The sequence below is a fragment of the Oreochromis niloticus genome, linkage group LG1 (genome assembly GCF_001858045.2).
Source record: "Oreochromis niloticus isolate F11D_XX linkage group LG1, O_niloticus_UMD_NMBU, whole genome shotgun sequence".
NCBI classification, from domain to species: Eukaryota; Metazoa; Chordata; class Actinopteri; order Cichliformes; family Cichlidae; genus Oreochromis; species Oreochromis niloticus.
The window spans coordinates 14,321,900-14,343,592 of record NC_031965.2 but is presented as its reverse complement, the minus strand read 5'-3'; the positions used below and the strand labels follow the sequence as shown (position 1 = coordinate 14,343,592).

At 41.4% G+C, this 21,693-nt stretch overlaps 1 protein-coding gene across 1 annotated transcript; it reads left to right on the top strand.

Annotated features, from left to right (window-relative positions):
* Nucleotides 1-6,583: 6,583 nt before the first annotated feature.
* Nucleotides 6,584-20,950, top strand: LOC100696982 (coiled-coil domain-containing protein 81). Its single transcript, XM_013271699.3, has 14 exons — nt 6,584-6,646; nt 7,161-7,235; nt 7,318-7,486; nt 8,131-8,248; nt 10,187-10,283; nt 12,667-12,813; nt 16,802-16,888; nt 17,146-17,315; nt 17,405-17,483; nt 17,890-18,000; nt 18,145-18,251; nt 18,362-18,487; nt 20,310-20,518; nt 20,816-20,950. Exons 1-13 carry the CDS (start codon nt 6,617-6,619, stop codon nt 20,446-20,448), a joined length of 1,455 nt encoding a protein of 484 aa, XP_013127153.1. The 5' UTR covers nt 6,584-6,616; the 3' UTR covers nt 20,449-20,518; nt 20,816-20,950.
* Nucleotides 20,951-21,693: the final 743 nt, after the last annotated feature.

Genomic DNA, 21,693 nt, shown 5'->3' with positions numbered 1-21,693 from the left:
CCGTGAGAGTAGAAAAGCGCTATATAAGAATCAGTCCATTTACCATAGCTGCACACTTGCACTTGCCCTGTATGTCGAGATCCAGGGGAGATGACGGTGCCGGTAGTTATTTATACCTCGCTGGTAGCCGAGGGCTTTGCAGCCCAGCTGATGCTAGCCAAGGAGTTGGACTCTTCCTCCTCGTCATCAGACAGCAGGAGTTCCGAGTCAGCCAACTCATATCCATCCTCGTTAGCATCTCCTCCCCGGTTGACTCCAGGATGGGGGAAAAACTCACATTCTCCGTGTGCCTCCAGCGACGGAAAAGCGGTTGCGATGGGCTGAGGGTCTGCCTCTGCCCAGCTCGGCCCTAGTGTTGCGCCAAAACATAGGGCATCTCAATTTCTCCTTGCGACGCAACAGCGTCACACAGAAAAGGGTCGCCACCCGACAGGTTAGCATGGCGAGCTAGCCTGCGGCGGAGTAGTTTGCGTGGGAAAGCCGCATGTGTGGGTGTCAAGGCAGCCTGAGCGTGTGACAAGCCTAGGCATGCCGCACAGACGGGGTGTGTATCCCAAGCAGAAATCTTCTTGCCGCAAGAACAAAGTTTTGTAACTTCGTTGTCAGTCGTAGCCATGGTTAGAGGGTTGCGTAAATTAGCAAGACGTACAATGTACAATGTACAATATAACACCCGCTGGAATACAAAAGTATATTATATAGTATATTATATAATAGCAATATTCTCCACACTTAAGTGTGGAGAATAATGCTATTCCTCAGCTAGTGTGGGGTGAAAAGTAGTGCTACTTTTAATGTGTGAAACCGCTAGCGCTGAAGGGTATTGCTACCTGATGGTGAAGCTAGTGGTACCTTTATTAGAAAAGTGTTTCTACTTTGCATTGAGAAAATATTGCTACTTCCCACGGTGAAAGTATTGCTGCTTGACACCAGCACTAGCTACAGAACAGTGTTGCTACTGCTTGTATGCTAGTGGACAACTGAAATGCTGGGAATAAAGCTCCTGGTGACCGAGTTGTTCAGTCGAATTTGTGGACAGTTTAGCTTAGCAACCAATAGCACAGTTGTCTGCAGTAGTGGTGGGCGGATCGATCCAAATATTCATTGTATCGATAGCAAGTTGGCATCCGTATTGGATCAATACTGGCCTGGTGAGATCGATTCTTTGCTTTAAGTTCCGCTCTTGTTTGCAATGCTGTGATTTCGGCAAAGACGATACAGCCAGGTCGCCGGACTCGCTGGACTTGCCGCTTCTGTGTCAGCACAGAGCAGGAACACTTTGCTCCCCCTTCCCTCTCTTGTGTTTAGGTGTTGCGCTATCACGTGACGTGACTTAGATGCTTTGGGGGTTGTTAAGTTGTTTACATTAATTAATTATTAATTATTATTAATTATATTTCCACCAGTTTTTGTTGTTGAGAATTTTAATTGTAATTTTTCTATTATAGTTTCTCAACAGTACTTGTTTGTTTGAAGTTGTTTACTGGTTTCCGTGCACTTTCAGATTTTTCTTTATAAAAAAAAAATATAAAAAAAATAAAAGTTGGTACCTAAACCACCATGGCAGACCCGATGGCATTTTCATGCATCACAGCATCATTTATTTTTACAATAATCACACGGTTGCTGTAACACATTCAAAGGCTGCATCTCTCCCGCTGCCAGCTGTACACATCACCACCACCACCACCAACACAAGCAGAGCACAGGTTTTAAGCTGGCAAGGTGTGATTGCAGACCATTGGCGCCCAACCCAGCGACGGGGAAGTGTCCACTCTGGCGGTTGCCCACGTATCCAGTGGCGCCGGTGACGGGGGGTTCCAGGGACCGCCCATGTGGCAAGCAGCGGCGGCGCAGCAGGCATGGAAGTGGGCCGGGGCTCACAGGCAGCTGGGTAAGCGGCCGGCACGCAGGACCACGCAGCAGGCCAGCCTCTGTTGGAAGAGAGGCCAGATCGGACGGCCCGCTGCCTTCAGGCGTGGCAGGACCCCCGTGCACCTCGACCTCTGTCTCCAGCTTGGCAGGTCCCGCTGGCACACCAGCCTCTGGCTCACCCCAAACCGGTCCTTCCCATGCCCTGTCCACCCTTACGATAATCACACAGTTGCTGTAACAGTACATTCAATGGCTGCAGCTCTCCCACTGCCAGCCGTACACATCACCACCAAAAACAACAACAACACAAGCAGAACATAGGTTTTAATAATGCATTTTCTATTTAATTAATAACTTTGTCCTAATTATGTCCTGGGTTTAACTATTTAATGATAAAAAACACACAAAAAACACTTAAGGTCATGAAAATTAATTGAGATTTAGAAATTCAATGAGGCTTATACCTTATTTATTGAAAATTATCGGTATTAGTATCGGAGATACTGGCCTGTATTTACTTGGTATCGGATCGACACCAAAATATGCAGTATCGCACACCACTAGTCTACAGGCTATTTTACCCCCAAACTGTCCATATTCAGTTTGGGGGTAAAATATTATTTTCTTTCAACTTCTAAAAGTTTGACTTAGGGGGCAAGACATTTGTTTGAGGGGTTGCCCCCTCTTGCCCCAGCGCAGAGCCAGCCGCAGTAGGTGCCATACGGGTATACCCTGGTAAACCACCTTCATAGTAAAGAAAATCCAGGGTTTAATCCTAAAGTTAACTGGATAAGACGAAATCCTGCTTGGTTGTATAGGCATCTGGTGTATACCTGATGAATGCAGCTGTGGTCCAGGTGCTAGGGTGGATTGTCCACTACAGGGAATGTTTGAAGTGAATAAAAACTGTTCTCTGGTCACAGTCCAAACAAAAACACATACCCAGACAGAAATATTTCTCTGTGTTTCTCTGTGTTTATGTTGAATTTAGTGTAATTTATGGTCCGACAAATGTGCACCACTACAGTATGTACGTGTTTCCATTTGGCAGTGAAAAAAAAGAGGTTATTACCCACTGCTACCCTGTCAGAATTAAATAAGTCTACTTCTTTTCTATGAATTATACCTTTAGTCACTGGTTGTAGAAGACTTCAAAAAAGTTTTGTTGGGTTTTTTGGTTTTTTTTGCATTTTACCATTGTTGCCAGTTTACTAGTTTGACAGACATCACATGACAACAGTCTGCAAGTAAACAATCATTATATCGATTAATATGAAGCAGTTTATGTTGGACTTGTGTCAGAACAGTCCAGCATCACCTCTGCCACGTCATTTACCACTTACATAGCATCTCATAAAAAGAACATTATACCAATGCTTTGGCAAAATCTCATGCTCAAGCCCCCTCAATTTTTGCTGAAATTCAATAATTTTGAAAAGAAAAGTTGGACAATATTCCACCACAGCGCTGTGAAACACTCAGTGCAGGTTCTTGTTACCAAGGGCTGAACAACAAGTTATTAAGTTTAAGGGGGAATTACATGGGGCCAACTAGGTTTGGTCTTCCTCTTTCTTTTACAAAGAGAAATTCTGGAGAAGAGAACAGAGCAAAATAAAGATTTCACAGGATTCCTGCTCAAGTTGAGCCAAACCTTAACAGTGGAGTGTTGTCTCAGAACAATACACAGATCTAAAAACAAGTTAAAGGCAACCTAAAATGAAACTAACCTAGTTCAAATAGGTTGGTTGAAAATGTCTCTTCATAGGCCAAACTGTAAATAGGTAAAAAGTATGTGTTTCACTCTCTTTTTATAAAGAGGTTTCAGTAACACTAGTGCGTGTACAGTATGTGGAAAAGGCATTCTGTGGATGTCTATCCATTACCATGTACTAACCATATTACTCATGCTTATTTTAAAAAGTCCTTCTTGGCAAAACTCTGAGTTATATTTGTCACTTTTTAAGAGTCATGAAAACAACATGGCATCCAGTTTTAAACGGGGAGATGACGCAGGGGGACTTCAGTCTTGTTTTCTGCAGAAGTACTACACGCATGTGGGAAAAAATAACTTGTCAATTTTAAGTACCATGTCCAGACATGGTTCCTTATTATTAGCCTATTATAAGCTTTATTTTAAAGTTAGTAGATTACTAAGACAGTTTACTAGCTTAGTTCAAATAAATACCTGACTCTGTGGTGGCTGCACCCCCTGACTATTGCCTACTTTTTTATCTGTGTTCAACATCTTTATCTTCTGCACATTCATGAAGCTCCAACTGATGCTGAAGTTTCGGACATCTGGAAACCTGACTCGTGCATCCTTGCAGGGGTGCTTTGCTGGAGGCCAGGACATGCTTGTCTTGATCTGTCAGAGTTGCAGTCAGGGAGGAACAATTTCACTAACTTCACCTTGTGAGTGTCTTTCCCAGAAATGACTGACATACGGTGGCTGGTGTAAGAAGAGGACAGATGGACATTACCTGTTCTCTCCCGGCTCTCTGAAAAGGGTCTGAAGAAAAGTTTCTATTTACTACATATAGTAAACTGTTTACTCCAACATGAGCACTCATCTGGTGGTAGTTTATGTTAATTCCAGAAAGTGACCAATTCATCTTAGCCTAATGTTTGTGCTTGTTTTTAGAAATTGACTGCATTTAGGCAAAAGGCAAACAAAAACCTTAAAGAAGTTAACTCCATCTGTCTGTCTCTCTGTGTGTCTGTTTCTTTAGTTGATTGATCTGTTGTAAAAGGGGTCCAGCTGGTAGAACTGGGAATATTTAGCTTCTCTCAGCAGAAGTTGGATTTGGGAAACAAATTCAAAGTGATCCAAGGTGAGCCCAATGAGGAAAAGCTTTGCCGTTATATTTTAAGTGCTTACATCTCTTAAATCATCATTTACTGACTTTGGGTTGCCAGATTGTGGATTATCTTGTTGAACAGGGCTGAAGTGCATCTGGACTAAAAAATAATGTGCAAACTTAGCACATAGCCTGTTGTTATGATACAGTCATTGATCAGTGAAAAGGAAGGTTTCCCAGACAGTTGAGAGACCTACTATGATTTGGAGATAGTTGCACTTTATATAGGTGCATAGCCTGGCATAATCCATTATTTAGATATACAGGGAGTGCAGAATTATTAGGCAAGTTGTATTTTTGAGGAATAATTTTATTATTGAACAACAACCATGTTCTCAATGAACCCAAAAAACTCATTAATATCAAACCTGAATGTTTTTGTAAGCAGTTTTTAGTTTGTTTTTAGTTTTAGCTATTTTAGGGGGATATCTGTGTGTGCAGGTGACTATTACTGTGCATAATTATTAGGCAACTTAACAAAAAACAAATATATACCCATTTCAATTATTTATTTTTACCAGTGAAACCAATATAACATCTCCACATTCACAAATATACATTTCTGACATTCAAAAACAAAACAAAAACAAATCAGCGACCAATATAGCCACCTTTCTTTGCAAGGACACTCAAAAGCCTGCCATCCATGGATTCTGTCAGTGTTTTGATCTGTTCACCATCAACATTGCGTGCAGCAGCAACCACAGCCTCCCAGACACTGTTCAGAGAGGTGTACCGTTTTCCCTCCTTGTAAATCTCACATTTGATGATGGACCACAGGTTCTCAATGGGGTTCAGATCAGGTGAACAAGGAGGCCATGTCATTAGTTTTTCTTCTTTTATACCCTTTCTTGCCAGCCACGCTGTGGAGTACTTGGACGCGTGTGATGGAGCTTTGTCCTGCATGAAAATCATGTTTTTCTTGAAGGATGCAGACTTCTTCCTGTACCACTGCTTGAAGAAGGTGTCTTCCAGAAACTGGCAGTAGGACTGGGAGTTGAGCTTGACTCCATCCTCAACCCGAAAAGGCCCCACAAGCTCATCTTTGATGATACCAGCCCAAACCAGTACTCCACCTCCACCTTGCTGGCGTCTGAGTCGGACTGGAGCTCTCTGCCCTTTACCAATCCAGCCACGGGCCCATCCATCTGGCCCATTAAGACTCACTCTCATTTCATCAGTCCATAAAACCTTAGAAAAATCAGTCTTGAGATATTTCTTGGCCCAGTCTTGACGTTTCAGCTTGTGTGTCTTGTTCAGTGGTGGTCGTCTTCCAGCCTTTCTTACCTTGGCCATGTCTCTGAGTATTGCACACCTTGTGCTTTTGGGCACTCCAGTGATGTTGCAGCGCTGAAATATGGCCAAACTGGTGGCAAGTGGCATCTTGGCAGCTGCACGCTTGACTTTTCTCAGTTCATGGGCAGTTATTTTGCGCCTTGGTTTTTCCACACGCTTCTTGCGACCCTGTTGACTATTTTGAATGAAACGCTTGATTGTTCGATGATCACGCTTCAGAAGCTTTGCAATTTTAAGACTGCTGCATCCCTCTGCAAGATATCTCACTATTTTTGACTTTTCTGAGCCTGTCAAGTCCTTCTTTTGACCCATTTTGCCAAAGGAAAGGAAGTTGCCTAATAATTATGCACACCTGATATAGGATGTTGATGTCATTAGACCACACCCCTTCTCATTACAGAGATGCACATCACCTAATATGCTTAATTGGTAGTAGGCTTTTGAGCCTATACAGCTTGGAGTAAGACAACATGCATGAAGAGGATGATGTGGACAAAATACTCATTTGCCTAATAATTCTGCACTCCCTGTATATTCATATATTTTACATAACTCAAATTTGAACCTCTTTTTTTATACTGTTGATCATGTATCTTGCATTGTTATCACAGCACACTGTAAGTGTTCTTTTATTTATTTATTTTTTTCACAAATATGTATGCTTGGTTTGTATTTGAAGCTATTAGCATCCAGTGAGCGTTGCTTAGGACAGTGATTTAAAACAGACAAAGTAGGATTATATAACACATCCAGCAGCTTTTAATGTAACAGATCAATATAATATGTTTCCTCTGTTTGATCCATGTGAGACAGACATGAGTGGCTTTAATTTCCTTAAGTCCTCTAAAGACAGTCAATACATTTGCCAAGATGTCAAACTTTTCCTGTACTTTTTTTTTTGACATTTTGTGCATGCACAGAGACACTTGTGTGTCCCTTAGAGCAATACATCTATCAGTGGTGCAGCTGTATCACAGGAGACTCCATTCAGTTGAGACCCTGTGGAGGGATGTGTTAGGGAGACTCTGCTGCTGCTCTGGTGGCTTGTCTGTTCATAGTATTTTTCTTATTATGTGGAATTATTACAACTTTTTTTCCTTGAAAATTAACTAATTTCTCATCAATTTAAAGGTCCAGATAAAATGTAATAGAGCTTTTATTAATGCCATGGATGGAACTGGTATGCTGCCTTTAGCCTTTAACAAGGTAAGCTAAAATGTTTGCTTTTCAGTGTTACAGTGTAAAATGAATGCATTACACATGTACTCTGGTGTTGCTTCCCCTGTAGAGACCTGGGAGTGCTGCTTCTTTACAGCCCAGTGAACTATCCAGGTTTGAAAACCATCAGACTGCAAACGCTCTCACCCTGCAAGCTGTCCGCTGTCTTCAGCCAGGCAACAAAGCCAGAGACGAAAATGGATGGTGCTTGTCATCAGCTCCAGATCCAAGGAACGGAGGTGAAAGAGCCTTTTGCACAAGCCTAACAATTCTGTGCTGAGCTGGGATTTGACAGTGCACTGAATCAAATACAGGTTGTTCTAAACGGCTTAACAACACAAGAAAAAACAAAATTCTTGTTCCACAGTCAGGATGAGCTGGAGCTGCAGTAACTATAGAAGCAGAAATAGATTAAATGGGATTAAAAATAAATGGCATTGAGCATGCATATGATTGCTTTAGCTTTAGATGGATCTGGTTCTGTCCAAAAAATACCCTCGGCAGCCACATGTAATGTCTTGTTTGTTAAATCTATCAAACCGCCTGCAGGATTGGGATTTTATGGTGATATTATGCAGGAAAACTATTAGTCTGTGGTTACACTGACTTGTTTTCTTTTCCAGTTTTAGAACAAGCTGAACTGAAGTGAAATTTATTTTGTCAGCTGATTTTCTTCAAGGACGCCAATGAGCATATTGTATATGTTACACTTGAAGATAAAGTGGTTGCACCCACAGCTTTTTTCTCACACTATATAGAGCGACCTAAAATTTTTGTACCGTATCAGTATACTTAGTAATGAACACCTCTTTGATAACAAAGAATAGATGGGTAACTGAACCCATGGCACTGAACCTACTCGCCGTGTTGTGTGTCTCTGCAGAAATTCCCCAGCTTAGAGAACCTGATTCCCATCGGTCATTGCATCCTGCAAAGGTGAAAGCTGTTATTCTGAAATCTGAGAAACTACATCCAAAACCCCCTGTGGAGGGTAGAGACAGGTACCCTGTACACAGTGATACAAAAAACACACAGACAGACAGGCCCAGACACACACACACACACTGTCTTCATGCTGCGTGTCAGTTTACAGGTTGATGAGTACATGAGAGCTGAGCACTCAGTGTTGGTGTACAGGGAGTGCAGAATTATTAGGCAAATGAGTATTTTGTCCACATCATCCTCTTCATGCATGTTGTCTTACTCCAAGCTGTATAGGCTCGAAAGCCTACTACCAATTAAGCATATTAGGTGATGTGCATCTCTGTAATGAGAAGGGGTGTGGTCTAATGACATCAACACCCTATATCAGGTGTGCATAATTATTAGGCAACTTCCTTTCCTTTGGCAAAATGGGTCAAAAGAAGGACTTGACAGGCTCAGAAAAGTCAAAAATAGTGAGATATCTTGCAGAGGGATGCAGCAGTCTTAAAATTGCAAAGCTTCTGAAGCGTGATCATCGAACAATCAAGCGTTTCATTCAAAATAGTCAACAGGGTCGCAAGAAGCGTGTGGAAAAACCAAGGTGCAAAATAACTGCCCATGAACTGAGAAAAGTCAAGCGTGCAGCTGCCAAGATGCCACTTGATGCCACCAGTTTGGCCATATTTCAGAGCTGCAACATCACTGGAGTGCCCAAAAGCACAAGGTGTGCAATACTCAGAGACATGGCCAAGGTAAGAAAGGCTGAAAGACGACCACCACTGAACAAGACACACAAGCTGAAACGTCAAGACTGGGCCAAGAAATATCTCAAGACTGATTTTTCTAAGGTTTTATGGACTGATGAAATGAGAGTGAGTCTTGATGGGCCAGATGGATGGGCCCGTGGCTGGATTGGTAAAGGGCAGAGAGCTCCAGTCCGACTCAGACGCCAGCAAGGTGGAGGTGGAGTACTGGTTTGGGCTGGTATCATCAAAGATGAGCTTGTGGGGCCTTTTCGGGTTGAGGATGGAGTCAAGCTCAACTCCCAGTCCTACTGCCAGTTTCTGGAAGACACCTTCTTCAAGCAGTGGTACAGGAAGAAGTCTGCATCCTTCAAGAAAAACATGATTTTCATGCAGGACAATGCTCCATCACACGCGTCCAAGTACTCCACAGCGTGGCTGGCAAGAAAGGGTATAAAAGAAGAAAAACTAATGACATGGCCTCCTTGTTCACCTGATCTGAACCCCATTGAGAACCTGTGGTCCATCATCAAATGTGAGATTTACAAGGAGGGAAAACAGTACACCTCTCTGAACAGTGTCTGGGAGGCTGTGGTTGCTGCTGCACGCAATGTTGATGGTGAACAGATCAAAACACTGACAGGATCCATGGATGGCAGGCTTTTGAGTGTCCTTGCAAAGAAAGGTGGCTATATTGGTCGCTGATTTGTTTTTGAATGTCAGAAATGTATATTTGTGAATGTGGAGATGTTATATTGGTTTCACTGGTAAAAATAAATAATTGAAATGGGTATATATTTGTTTTTTGTTAAGTTGCCTAATAATTATGCACAGTAATAGTCACCTGCACACACAGATATCCCCCTAAAATAGCTAAAACTGAAAACAAACTAAAAACTACTTCCAAAAACATTCGGCTTTGATATTAATGAGTTTTTTGGGTTCATTGAGAACATGGTTGTTGTTCAATAATAAAATTATTCCTCAAAAATACAACTTGCCTAATAATTCTGCACTCCCTGTATATTGGCACATATTGTCTCTCTCTCTCTGTAATGATGCACAGCTACCTTCCACACACAAAACTGTAATCTGGCTATGTGGATTGCAAACATATTAACCAGGATGTAAGCTTTCCTTAAAAGGTTTACTATTTTAATTAGAATTTCCTTTTCACAGGTGGTTAATATCACATGACCAAACCACATACTTACAAAGAATTCATTGTCTTCTGTGTGCAGTATACAGTAAAGTATATGGTTCTACTTTCAGGTCCGCCACCACCAAGTCACCCCGTGAAGCCCTGCCTAAACTGGAAGAGCACTCTGTGAACTGCTCTGGGCAGGCGAATCTGTGTAGCTGCTTTCATGTAAACATGCACTTCAGCACTGTCTCAACTTGACAACACTACTTTTATCTTTCTACTTCAGGTGTTTTTCTTATCTTAGTAAGCTAATGGATATTATTCATCCTTTTTTCAGCCAGCAGAAAACACACGCACGCACGCGCACACGCACACGCGCACGCACGCACGCACGAAGAGCGCTTTTCAGAAGAAAAGCCTTTGATGGCTATTACAGCAAACAAACGCTTGGTATAATTGCAGACCAGCCATTTGCATGTCTCCATGGGAATTTTTGCCCATTCATCTTTAGCAATGAGCTCCAAATCTTTCAGGTTGGAGGGTCTTCTTGCCATCACCCTGATCTTTGGCTCCCTCCACAGATACTCAATTGGATTCAAATCACTGGGCCACTGCAAAACGTTAATGTTTTTGTCTGCTTACCATTTTTTCATCACTTGCTGTGTGTTTTGGGTCATTGTCGTGCTGAAATGCCCACTAGTGCCCAAGGCCAAGTTTCTTTGCAGACTGCCTGATTTTGTTGTTAACAATCTTCATGTATTGCTATTATTTCATGGTGCCATTTAGACTTAGTTTTTATCTTGCAGACGTCCATGACCACTTCCTTGGTTTTCCTGGTGTTGAGGGTTAAGTTATTGTAGTCACACCATTCTGTTAGACGTTGGATCTCATCTCCGTAGGCGGTGTCATCACTGTCAGTGATGAGCCCCATCAGAGTGATGTCATCTGCAAATTTGATGATGATCATGCAGGGATGTGTCACTGCAGTCACTGGTGTAGATGGTGTATAGGAGAGGACTCGGCACACATCCCTGTGGTGAGCCAGTGCTGAGTGACAGGGTGGATGATCTCTGGTTGCCAACCTTGACTGTTTGTGATCGGTCTGTGAGAAGGTTTTTGATCCATGCACATGTAGTGGGGGGATTCCTGAAGTCCCAGGAATCTCCAGGTGATGCAGAGTGGAGGGCAGTGGAAACTGCATCCTCGGTGGACCCGTTTGCCTTATAGGCCTTATAGGCAAACTGGTGGGTCTTTCCTGACTTGTGAACAGCCACAATGCACAGCCGCAGGTCATCACTGAGCTCCTTTCTTCTAGCCATGACTGTCCACAAACCAACTGCAGCTGCTGGTTTTCACCTGTTGAGTTGATTAAAACAGCTGTTCCCAATTAATCAGGGTAATTAGGATGCTTTAGAACAGCTTGGACTATTTGGAATGGTATAGAACAGGGGTGTCGAACTCCAGGCCTCGAGTGCCGGTGCCCTGCAGGTTTTAGATCTCAGCCTGGGTCAGCACACCTGAATCAAATGATTAGTTCATTACCAGGCTTCTGGAGAACTTCAAGACATGTTGAGGAGGTAATTTAGCCATTTAAATCAGCTGTTTTGGATCAAGGACACATCTAAAACCTGCAGGACACCGGCCCTCGAGGCCTGGAGTTTGACACCTGTGGTATAGAACTTTGGAGTTTCTCAGAGACTGTGACATTTTGTGAAGGGTATTAATAATTCATGACATGGACAAGATACTTTTTGATCAAATGTAAATAAAAGCTGATCATTTCTTTTTTTACTCCGCAATAATGCCTCTTGTTCATCGTCTTATTATCTTTTGGGAGACACCTATGTCATTTTCAGTTAAAAAAAAAAAAAACAAACAAAAAACTTGCTGGTTGAATAAAAGTAACTTTAAGTCAAAATAATTAATAATTGACAGCTTAACTGTATTAGCAGCTCCAAGGACAGATTCCTTAAGGAGGAAGAATGAATAGAGTAAAAAGAGAGTTACATCGTTACATTGGACTAGTCCAGGCAACTCCAGGCCTCGAGTGCCGGTGCCCTGCAGGTTTTAGATCTCAGCCTGGGTCAACACACCTGAATCAAATGATTAGTTTTTTACCAGGCCTCTGGAGAACTTCATGACATGTTGAATAGGTAATTTAGCAATTTGAATGAGCTGTGTTGGATCAAGGACACATCTAAAACCTGCAGGACACTGGCACTCGAGGCCCGGAGTTGCCTACCCCTGGACTAGTCTTTCAAAAAAGGCTCCAGTGCAGGGGTGCCCAATCCTAGTCCTCGAGAGCTACCGTCCTGCAGCTTTTAGATTCATCCTTGTTCCAACACATCTGAATCAAATGAATGTCTTGTTATCAGGCCTTTGCCAAACTTGATGGCATGCTGAAGAGGTCATCAAACCATTTGATTCAGCTGTGTTGGAGTAGGGATGCATCTAAAAGCTGCAGGACAGTAGCTCTCGAGGACTAGGATTGGGCACCCCTGCTCCAGTGTATCCCTGGTTTCTGCTGGACGTGTAAATAAGGGTTTGCTAGCAAGCTTGGTGTACACTGTGCAGTATCAGTCACTTGCTTGTATCCTTATGACTATAGGAGCTGTGCTACCAGTGTATGCAGTGGACCCAAAGAAATGTACCAGTGTACCTGAGGGGACAGCAGCAGGCAGATGAGAGAGCACTGGAGAAACTCCTATTGCTTAAACAACAAGAGAGGGACGAGCAGTACATGGAGGAAGAACAGGTGGGAGCACGTGTACACTTCAACTGCCATAAAGCGACATGCATCACCTTGATCTTGTCCCAGAAGTAAAACTTGACCCAAGACACTGGTGCTCATCCTCTGAGAAACATTTAATTTCTCAGCAACACATGCAATGGTTCAGTAGGACAATATAATCTGCACTGAAGCGTCACCCAAATAATGGACGTAGCATCATCACGGTGACTGAAAACATGGCGTTGGTTCGGTCAGGCCACAAAGTCTCAAGTCACAAAGCTCAGTCACACTGTCAATTATATGAGCACATAACCAGACTCAGCAGTGCTGTCTTTATTCTGCTACACATGCAATTAACAACACATGAGATCTAACTAATGCAAAACCAATACACTACCAGTACTGAATACAGCACTTATAGACATACATGAGTTGATCAGTGCAGTCTTTTATTTTAAGAGTGTCCCAGGTTATTTAAAGTTTTTAATATGCTTAAAGAAATAGAAATGCTATTTTTGCATTTTATGTTGTGACTTTTTTTAAGTTGTAGTTAACTTGAGAGTATCTTGGGAACCATTGTTTGTGGTCAAAAACAAAACCATGTCTCCGTTCAAAAAAAGGATGTGAGACCCAAAACTTGTCGTGTTATGCAGCTATTACATGTCACAATAAGTTAAAACGTCAGTCGTACCTTTGGAAAAAAAAATGACCAGTATTCTCTAACCACTTCTCATTCCTTTATATTTTGATAGAAAATGGAAAATAGCTACATTACGAACGTATGTGCACATGACACTGCATTTGTGTAACCATGAACTTTAGCACTGTCTCATCTTGACTGTTCTAGATACACTTCACTGCTTCTGCTTTGGTGTTTTTTCTCGTTAGTAACCTTATTGTTTTCATCCACTTTCACTACTCACATGACATTGTTTTCAGGCAGTGGATTTTATTTAAAAAAATACTACCTGTTTAGACAGAGACGATTAATATGTAATGATAATAACACATAGTTGGATATTATCAGTTCTAAGAAGATGTTCCCTCAAGAGTTACCAAGAATAAACGGAGTGAAAAGAGAGCTGCACTGGACCAGTTTATCACTACGCATCTCTGGTTCTGTTTGCTGTGTAAATAATGGATTGTTAGCATGCCTGATTCATTGACACATGCACAAACAAACATGAAAATACAGTACATAAGGCAAAAACAGAGTTTATACAAATCTAACAAGCTTAAAAGTCAATATTTGATCAATTGACCACATTGATTCTCTATTCCCCACAGCTTGAACTCTCTTAGACAAGCTTTCTTGTCATTTCTGTAAGAAGTCTTCAGGAATAGTTGGCTGGCTTTTGTTCTCTTCTCTGTCAAGATGATCCCACACTGCTTCTGATCAATGACAGCCATACTGAGATCAAATGTTGAGGACACGTTGAACCGTCAGTAACTGCAGCTGTTTTTGCTGCTGTTAGCTGTTGCTTACTGGTGGTAATGAAACCTTCTTTGAAGTGAACGTAACTTTATTGAACTGTGACACATGACGTAAACTGTTATGCGAGAATTTAGTTATACTGTTTATGAGAGGGAACTCTTGATATGATATGACTGACAGTGGTTGTTCGTGTCATGTTCCTGGGTCTGTTGACCCAGCGTTTTGAGTCTTAGTTTATTTGGATGTTATGTTTAAGTTCTTTAGGGTAGCTAAGTTCATTTGTTTATTAAATTCCCTTTGTGTTTTCTACCCTTGTATTTAAGTTTCCCTCTCCCTTTATGTGTTTCATGCTGCATGTCTTATGTTGTCAAGTTTATATTGTCGTGTCTGCGTCTCATGTTTCCTGTTTTATTTTGAAGGTCTGTGTCATATGTCAGTGTAGTCAGCTTTGCTTCCTTTGTCTCATTATGTCAGACTAGTGTCAGCTGTTTCCCCAGGTGTTTCCACTTCCCCTAATCACCCTTGTGTGTATTTAGTCTGTGTGTTTCTGTTCATTCTTTGTCAGGTCGTCTGTTGTTTCATGTCATGTTCTCCGCGCCATGTTTCTAAGGTTGTTGTTTGTTCAGTTCGCCCAGTTTAGGTTAATGTTAGTTTTGCTTCAGTTTCTCTTGCCCTTTGTTTGTACCTTTTTTACCAGCCTCATTAAACGGCTCGCAAGTTGGCATAATGTGTGATTTTTGTTTCGCTTTCTTAATTCTCTGATAAGCTGGCTTGGCCCTGGCTTATCAGAGAATTAAGAAAGCGGAACCGGCTGTCCAAACCGCCACAAAGCTGCCCGCTGAGATTGAATTGACGGGACGAGGTGCGGGTTTTCAGAAAAGGCTCACAGACGGGGACGTGGTCAAGAGCTTGGAGGCAATTGCGGCTGCAGTGAATACTCAGAATAACATCTCTGAGCGGATATTGGGACACATCAGGGAAGAATCCGCTCAAATCAACAACTATGGGCGGAAGTTGGAATACATCACGGATCAGTTGGCTGCGGTCGCGAGGTCTCAGAATCTGATCTGTGAGCAAAAGAATGACAAGATCACGGAATTGAAGGTAAATAACATCATGGAAAAACTCGCAACTATCCAACGGGTGATGGAGGGACCAGTGTCGGAGTGCTAAAAGAAACAGCTCAAAATTCTCATGAGTTGTTGGAAGACAATCGCAATCATAATATGACTACCCTTCCGGCGCCAGCTGCGGGCTCAAGGCTGGAGCCGATCAAAACAATCCCTGATAACGACTATGTTGAGACTGTTCCTTCCCATCCCATGCAAGGCCACCTGGGTTGGCTGGTAGACTGTTTACTTAGCCTGGCAGGGCGAAGGACACTGTCTCCGCTGAACTATGGACACGCATACACATACACTTACACTGATAAGCAAACACTGATCCCCCTCCCTTTCCAAACGCCTTCGATGCTTGTTTCCTGCGGGGGAACACGGCAGGTCTATGTGCCGCGCTGGAATGATAGCGCTGTGCAGGGCGGCTGCTGTGTTCGCTTCGGATAACTCCTCACCCCCCACCCATCCCCGTGGCTTGTCATGTCCTTCATAATGTTGTGCTGTGGACATTCATGTGCTTTTTTGTGCAGAGGAGTTTTTGTTTCCTGTTCTCATGCTGTCCTACCATGGAAGCACAGCATGAGTAGGGGTCTCTTTTTTTCCTCTTGTACTTTCCCATTGTAATGTACATTTCAATGTTTTTCTCTAATGCTACCAATCTCCGACCGGTATCCCCATGTAATGTCTGTGTTGTATGTGTAAGGTCGGGGGGGGGGTCCCATTTCACTGCAGGGCAACCTGCATGTGACGAATAAAGCTTTGATTGATTGATTGATTGATTGCTTTTTGTTGATACCCAAGTTTTGGTTCCTCGTTAATTTTGTGTCTGCATTTTGGGTCCTCTTTTCAAATTCCTCAAATTCTGCTGCCGCATACTGTGATAGCTCGTCTCTATGTGTGTTGGTGTGATCCCCATGGAGGACTGGCCAGCTGTGTAGCTGGTATAATGTTAGCTTATAACCAGCCTTTTTATTGCCCAAACACTATTTCATACCTGTTATCTTTGGTATTTTCATAGATTAATGCTTGAATGATTCAAAGGTCGGTGATAAGGGAGTCAGCAAATGACAAAACATTCCTCTGATAATGGTTAGACACAAGGGCTGGACTAAAAATGAGTGAAAAAGCAGACAATGACATACTCAGAAATAATGGAGAACTGTTGTTCAAAAACTCTTTAAAAAATAAGAAGAATCACAAAAAACCCCCAAACACACCGCACACACACATCACTTCTTCATAGCAGCTGTGGAAATATAAATGGGGGTCTCGCTTTAACAAATCACCCACAACAACATATCACAGTGTTGTTAACGATATGTTTAGGAATCCAAAAAGTTGTCTAAAGTTAATTTGGTGAGTTTGATATATTTTGCTTATAATGTTTTTATTATTTATTGTTTGTTTTTCTTCTCATTATGGACTTTCTGATAAGGCTTTTTTGTTTTGCTTTTTCTGGTAGGTGAAACTGAAAGAACGGCGTGAAAGAGCGAAGCAGGTGGCTGCATTCAACCTGCAAATGTCAGAGAAGGAGCTGGCTCCGCTTCATGTCAGTTCTGGAAGAGAAACAAAAACTGATTATTCCCACTTACAACCATTTACATCACAGTTTTGGTCATTTGCAGTTACTGTTCAAGTTTCATGTGAAATGACTCGGGGAACAGTGAATTATAGACACACTGTAACTCTCTCCCTCTTTTGAGAAACAGTTTGTTTGTTAATTTATTTCGATCATGTAAGCAATATACAGGTACATTTAGCAAAGCACGGTATTAAGATTTAGAACATACTCTGGGTTTTCTGTAGAATTCGTTCATCTTCCCGGCTCGGCCACTCACGCCTCCCAGGAGTATCCAGCAGCATCGTTACATGAACGAGCTTCAGATTCAAATAGACAGACGACAGAAATTCAAGGCTCAAGGCGAACAGGAACGTCGTTTCATGGAGTGTTTAGACCAGATACATCTGACTAAGGGGTGTGTAAAGGTGCCACAAGCCAGATGTTTCAAATAATCATATGTTGTGATCACAAATATATCATGTAATGTTTACCTGTGTGGTTCAGGGTAGCTTTGCAGCAAGCTCAACAACTCCAACGTAAACGGGAAAAGGCTGAGCAATACAAGAGAGCTCTGGACACCCAGGCAAGTCAAAGTTACTTTCAAACTTGACACAAAGGCACAAATTCTTGCAAAGAATTGTGTTAAGTCGCATGGTCTTGGTAGCGAATATGGAATGAATTCAGCGCAAGCAATTATCGGTATAAAACTAATGTACCATATTAAAAAAAATGTTATGAATTTAATGATAGCAGCACACCTTATGCTTCCCACTGTGCAGCATGCCCTCTTCTTTTAAAAGTCCATAAACGGTTACAAAAAAGGTTACAAAACCTCATGGGTGAGGCTTTGGACCTCTAAACACAGCACGCAAAAATTATAGCTAGAATGTAGGGAAACTGTCCAGAAAAGTAGTTTTCAAATGTTTTTGTCATGTGACCATCTGCATTCAGTCTAAAATCTAAAATCAGACTGTTTAATTTGCCCTTAGATGTCTGAAAAGAAGTGCACAGAACCTCCAGATTGCCACCCTGACAGCTCCACGTTCAGCCGCTGCGAGAAAGCAGCGTGCAAAGCAGAAAGCCGCGAAAGGGCACAGAAGGTCACCATCCCTCCATAACAGTTTAACATTTCACTGTTAGCCTCATCATACTGCAACAACAACGTTAGTCATACATGCTCTGTGCATATTCAGTCCACATTGTTATATTAAAACTACCAAGTGTGATGTGTTTCACACTGACAGATCTTCCAGGTAAATTTTAGTGCTGCCACCGAGAGAACGAAAGAACTGCACAACCATCAGGCACAGCTGGAGAAGGAAAAGGAGATGCTGAGACGCAATAAAATGGAGTAAGTAAAGGCAAATAAAAGAAATGGGCCAAAAAGAACATGCAAGGAAAAAGATGCCAGAATAGCTATGGAACGTACTTTCTTCTTCTCGTGGTTTCGTTTCTGTCCAGGCTAATGCACGATCGTATCAAACGCTTTGAGAAGATGCAGGTCATCAGCAAGTCGCTAGAGGAAGACTGGAGTCGCAGTGTGAAGCACAAATACCAGCAAGAGGAAGACGAGAGGCACTTTCGGAGGTGTGCGGGTGCAGGATCACTCTAACTTTTATAGTTAGTCAAAATTTTGGACCATCTGCACAGAAAATACAGCACTTGTTTGAACATTGATGTGATTACTGGCACTGATCTTCTAAGAGTCTCTGGACCTCTAATGAATCCAAGTCCAATATTTACTCTCTTTTAGCCCTATTTTTGAGTCTTACTGCCTCCTGGGGGACATATTTACCTCTTTAGCTGCTTGATGCTCCTCTTTGTTCGACAGATAGTCACTAAATCTATGTCTGTTCTATCCAGTCTTTTATATCATTTTCACTAAATACACAAATATATTAAAGTTGATGTCTGATGCATGATATACATATGAGAAAGAAAGTGCACCTTCTTTCAATTCTAAGGTTTTATGTATCAGCACATAATACATTTGGTCCTGCAGGTTATGAAATTATTTCAGTATATTCAGATGAACAGCACATATCCTCCTAAAACCAAGAAATTCATTCTCGGGGGACAGAAGCCTGAGACCTCTATAAGTGATGGCAGTCGATTGTGGCTCCCTGCTCCCCTGCCATTGATTTAAATAAATAATATTTATGCTGGTGGCTAAATTATTACATAAAACAGTTATTAGGCAATCAGGTTTTTGGAAATGTTAGAGCTCAAAAACTGCAGGAAGGTGTTCGTATCTGAAGGATGGTTAAAATCTGAAAGCATTCCTCAGTGTATCTGTATACATGGCATGACTAAGATACCCTAGTATCCAGACATGCTGGGTCATTGTCATAGCAAGTTCAATAAATTAAGCTTCTTCAAGATTAGGCAATCCGTCAAAGTAACAAATGATGGAAAATATTAATCACTTTGTGAATCTTCAGAATTTGTGAAGTGGAGTCAGACATTATAGCACGAATCGAGTAAAAGTTAGATTTTTCAAACTATTTATTTAGATTTATATAATATTTGCTAAAAGTGCATTAAACTGTATCACTACTTCCGTTCTTTATTAATTCAATTTCATCCTAATTGAAAATGAAAGATATTTTCAAAACGAAACATAAAAAGAGGACGTTTGGCAACAATCACTAAGACTGGTAATTATATTCAAACAGTAATTAGGCAACCACGTTTTTGTAATCATCAGCGTGCACGAACCACAAGAAGGTGCTCATCAGTGAAGGCAGTCCAAATATCCGGGAGAAATAAAACATTCCTCAACGTGTCGATGCTCATGTTCGCATCTATCATATGACTTGGATCTGGGTAAACTGGATCCTGGCTACAGCCAGTTTAATAAGTCAAGACAGATTCTTAAAGATGAGGCAGTCCTGTGTAGATGATATGATGAGCTGGACTATGAGAAATTATTTGCTCAAATGATGTTTTACCAGAAATCCACACAAAAATGAAAACAATATAACTACATCACATCACCTTCATGTGTAAAACCTAGGAAGTGAAAGCGCGTACTTTATTTTTCACATGACTGTATTGAGGGGAAACTGCGGAGTTGGGTGCTACTCCTCTGTTATTTACTACAAGCACAAACTTTCACATCAGTTTTGAAAGATCTCTAAATCAAATAATCATTGCACATATATCACCTCTACAATAGAAAAAAATAGATGTCACATATTCTCATGCTTTACATTTCTTTTCACTCTTTGAGGTTTAACTGTTTCTCCTTTAATTATGTCGCACCCAGACTGGAAAATAAATTCTGGAAAATGGTAGCGAATGGACACATGCACTAGTTTCTCTGATTTTTTTTGTCCTCACAGTCTCAACTTGAACATGTCCACCATTCAAAATACAACTCATAATAATTCTGTCTTCCTGTGGTTAGGTCTGCTGGTCACCTCCTGGTTGATAAGCTTGGAGAGTACAGGCGTTGTAGCCAGTGTAAGAGGAGGACCACCAACTATGGAGAGACCAACATCTGGAAAGACTCTCATTACCTGTCTGGTACACAGTTCATGATCTGAGGACATGAATGTGAATAAACAACCAAACCTCAGCTTATTGTGTGATGGTCACCTAAACAAAAATTACCAGGTTATGTACAGTGGTGTGAAAAATTGATCGCCCCCTTCCTGATTTCCTGTTTTTGTATGTTTGTCACACTTAAATGTTTCAGATCATCAAACAGATTTAAATATTAGACAAAGATAACACAAGTAAACACAAAAGGCGATTTGACTAGGCCACTCCAAAGTCTTTATTTTGTTTTTCCTAAGAAATTCAGAGATGGACTTGCTGGTGTGTTTGGGATCATTGTCCTGCTGCACAAGTGCGCTTCAGTTTGAGATTACGAGAGATGGTCTGACATTTTCCTTCTGGATGTTTTGGTAGACAGCCAGAATTCCTGCTTCCATTTGCCACAGCAAGTCTTCAGAGTCCTGAGGCAGCAGATCAACCCCAGACAACTGTTGCGCCAAGGGCGTAGATTTGGTTTTGGCATTGGTGGGGACGGATGATTCAACCACCGAACCCTACCCTGTTCCTTTTCTTTTTTTTCCTTTTTGTCATTGCTTCTTGCTTCTTGATAAAAAGAAGGAGAAATATACTTGTCTACATATGCTATTCTTTTAAACCATTTAACATTACAGTTCATAGTTTTATATGTGAATTATATAATGTTAAATTACTATTAAATAAATGACTGACTAAGTATTTTAGACTTAGTTTACTTCAGCCATATTCCATATAAATCAGGTATCATACAAAAATAAAAATAGCTTCAAATACAGTCATGACAATAAAAGAATATGACTTTAAGGACTTAAGAACATTACTTCAGTTATAGTACACCAACATCTCTTATACATTGGCACTAAGGGAACACTGAATGACCTGGTGGTTTTTGCCCATAAAACTACTCATCTAAGATGACCACAAAATTATTATTATGTGCTTGATGTGCCTCACCTTTGGCCCTGGCTCTTCCCCTCTGACTGCACTAGGACATATTGCCACTTGATAAAATAACACATTAATTCGTGCCATATAGAAAGTGAGACTTGTCAATTCAGATTCTTTGTCAAATATACACTAATGAATCAATTTACATCAGCAGCCTAACAACTGTCATGATAATAAATACTAGTTAATCTATAGCACCAAATCATCAGTCAGTCACCTGTGACCTTGCCTCTTCACCTCTGTCCGAGCTACAACATGGCAGAGCTGCCTCTGTCACCTGATGAATAACAGTGAGACATTCCAAATAC

Bases quoted from the DNA above. Each gene is read 5' to 3' on its own strand.
- LOC100696982 (XM_013271699.3), top strand. From the start codon at position 6,617: ATGTATCTTGCATTGTTATCACAGCACACT. The intron at 12,814-16,801 runs GTGGGAGCACGT...TTTTTCTGGTAG, and splicing joins AGTACATGGAGGAAGAACAG to GTGAAACTGAAAGAACGGCG. The intron at 18,488-20,309 runs GTGTGCGGGTGC...TCCTGTGGTTAG, and splicing joins GACGAGAGGCACTTTCGGAG to GTCTGCTGGTCACCTCCTGG.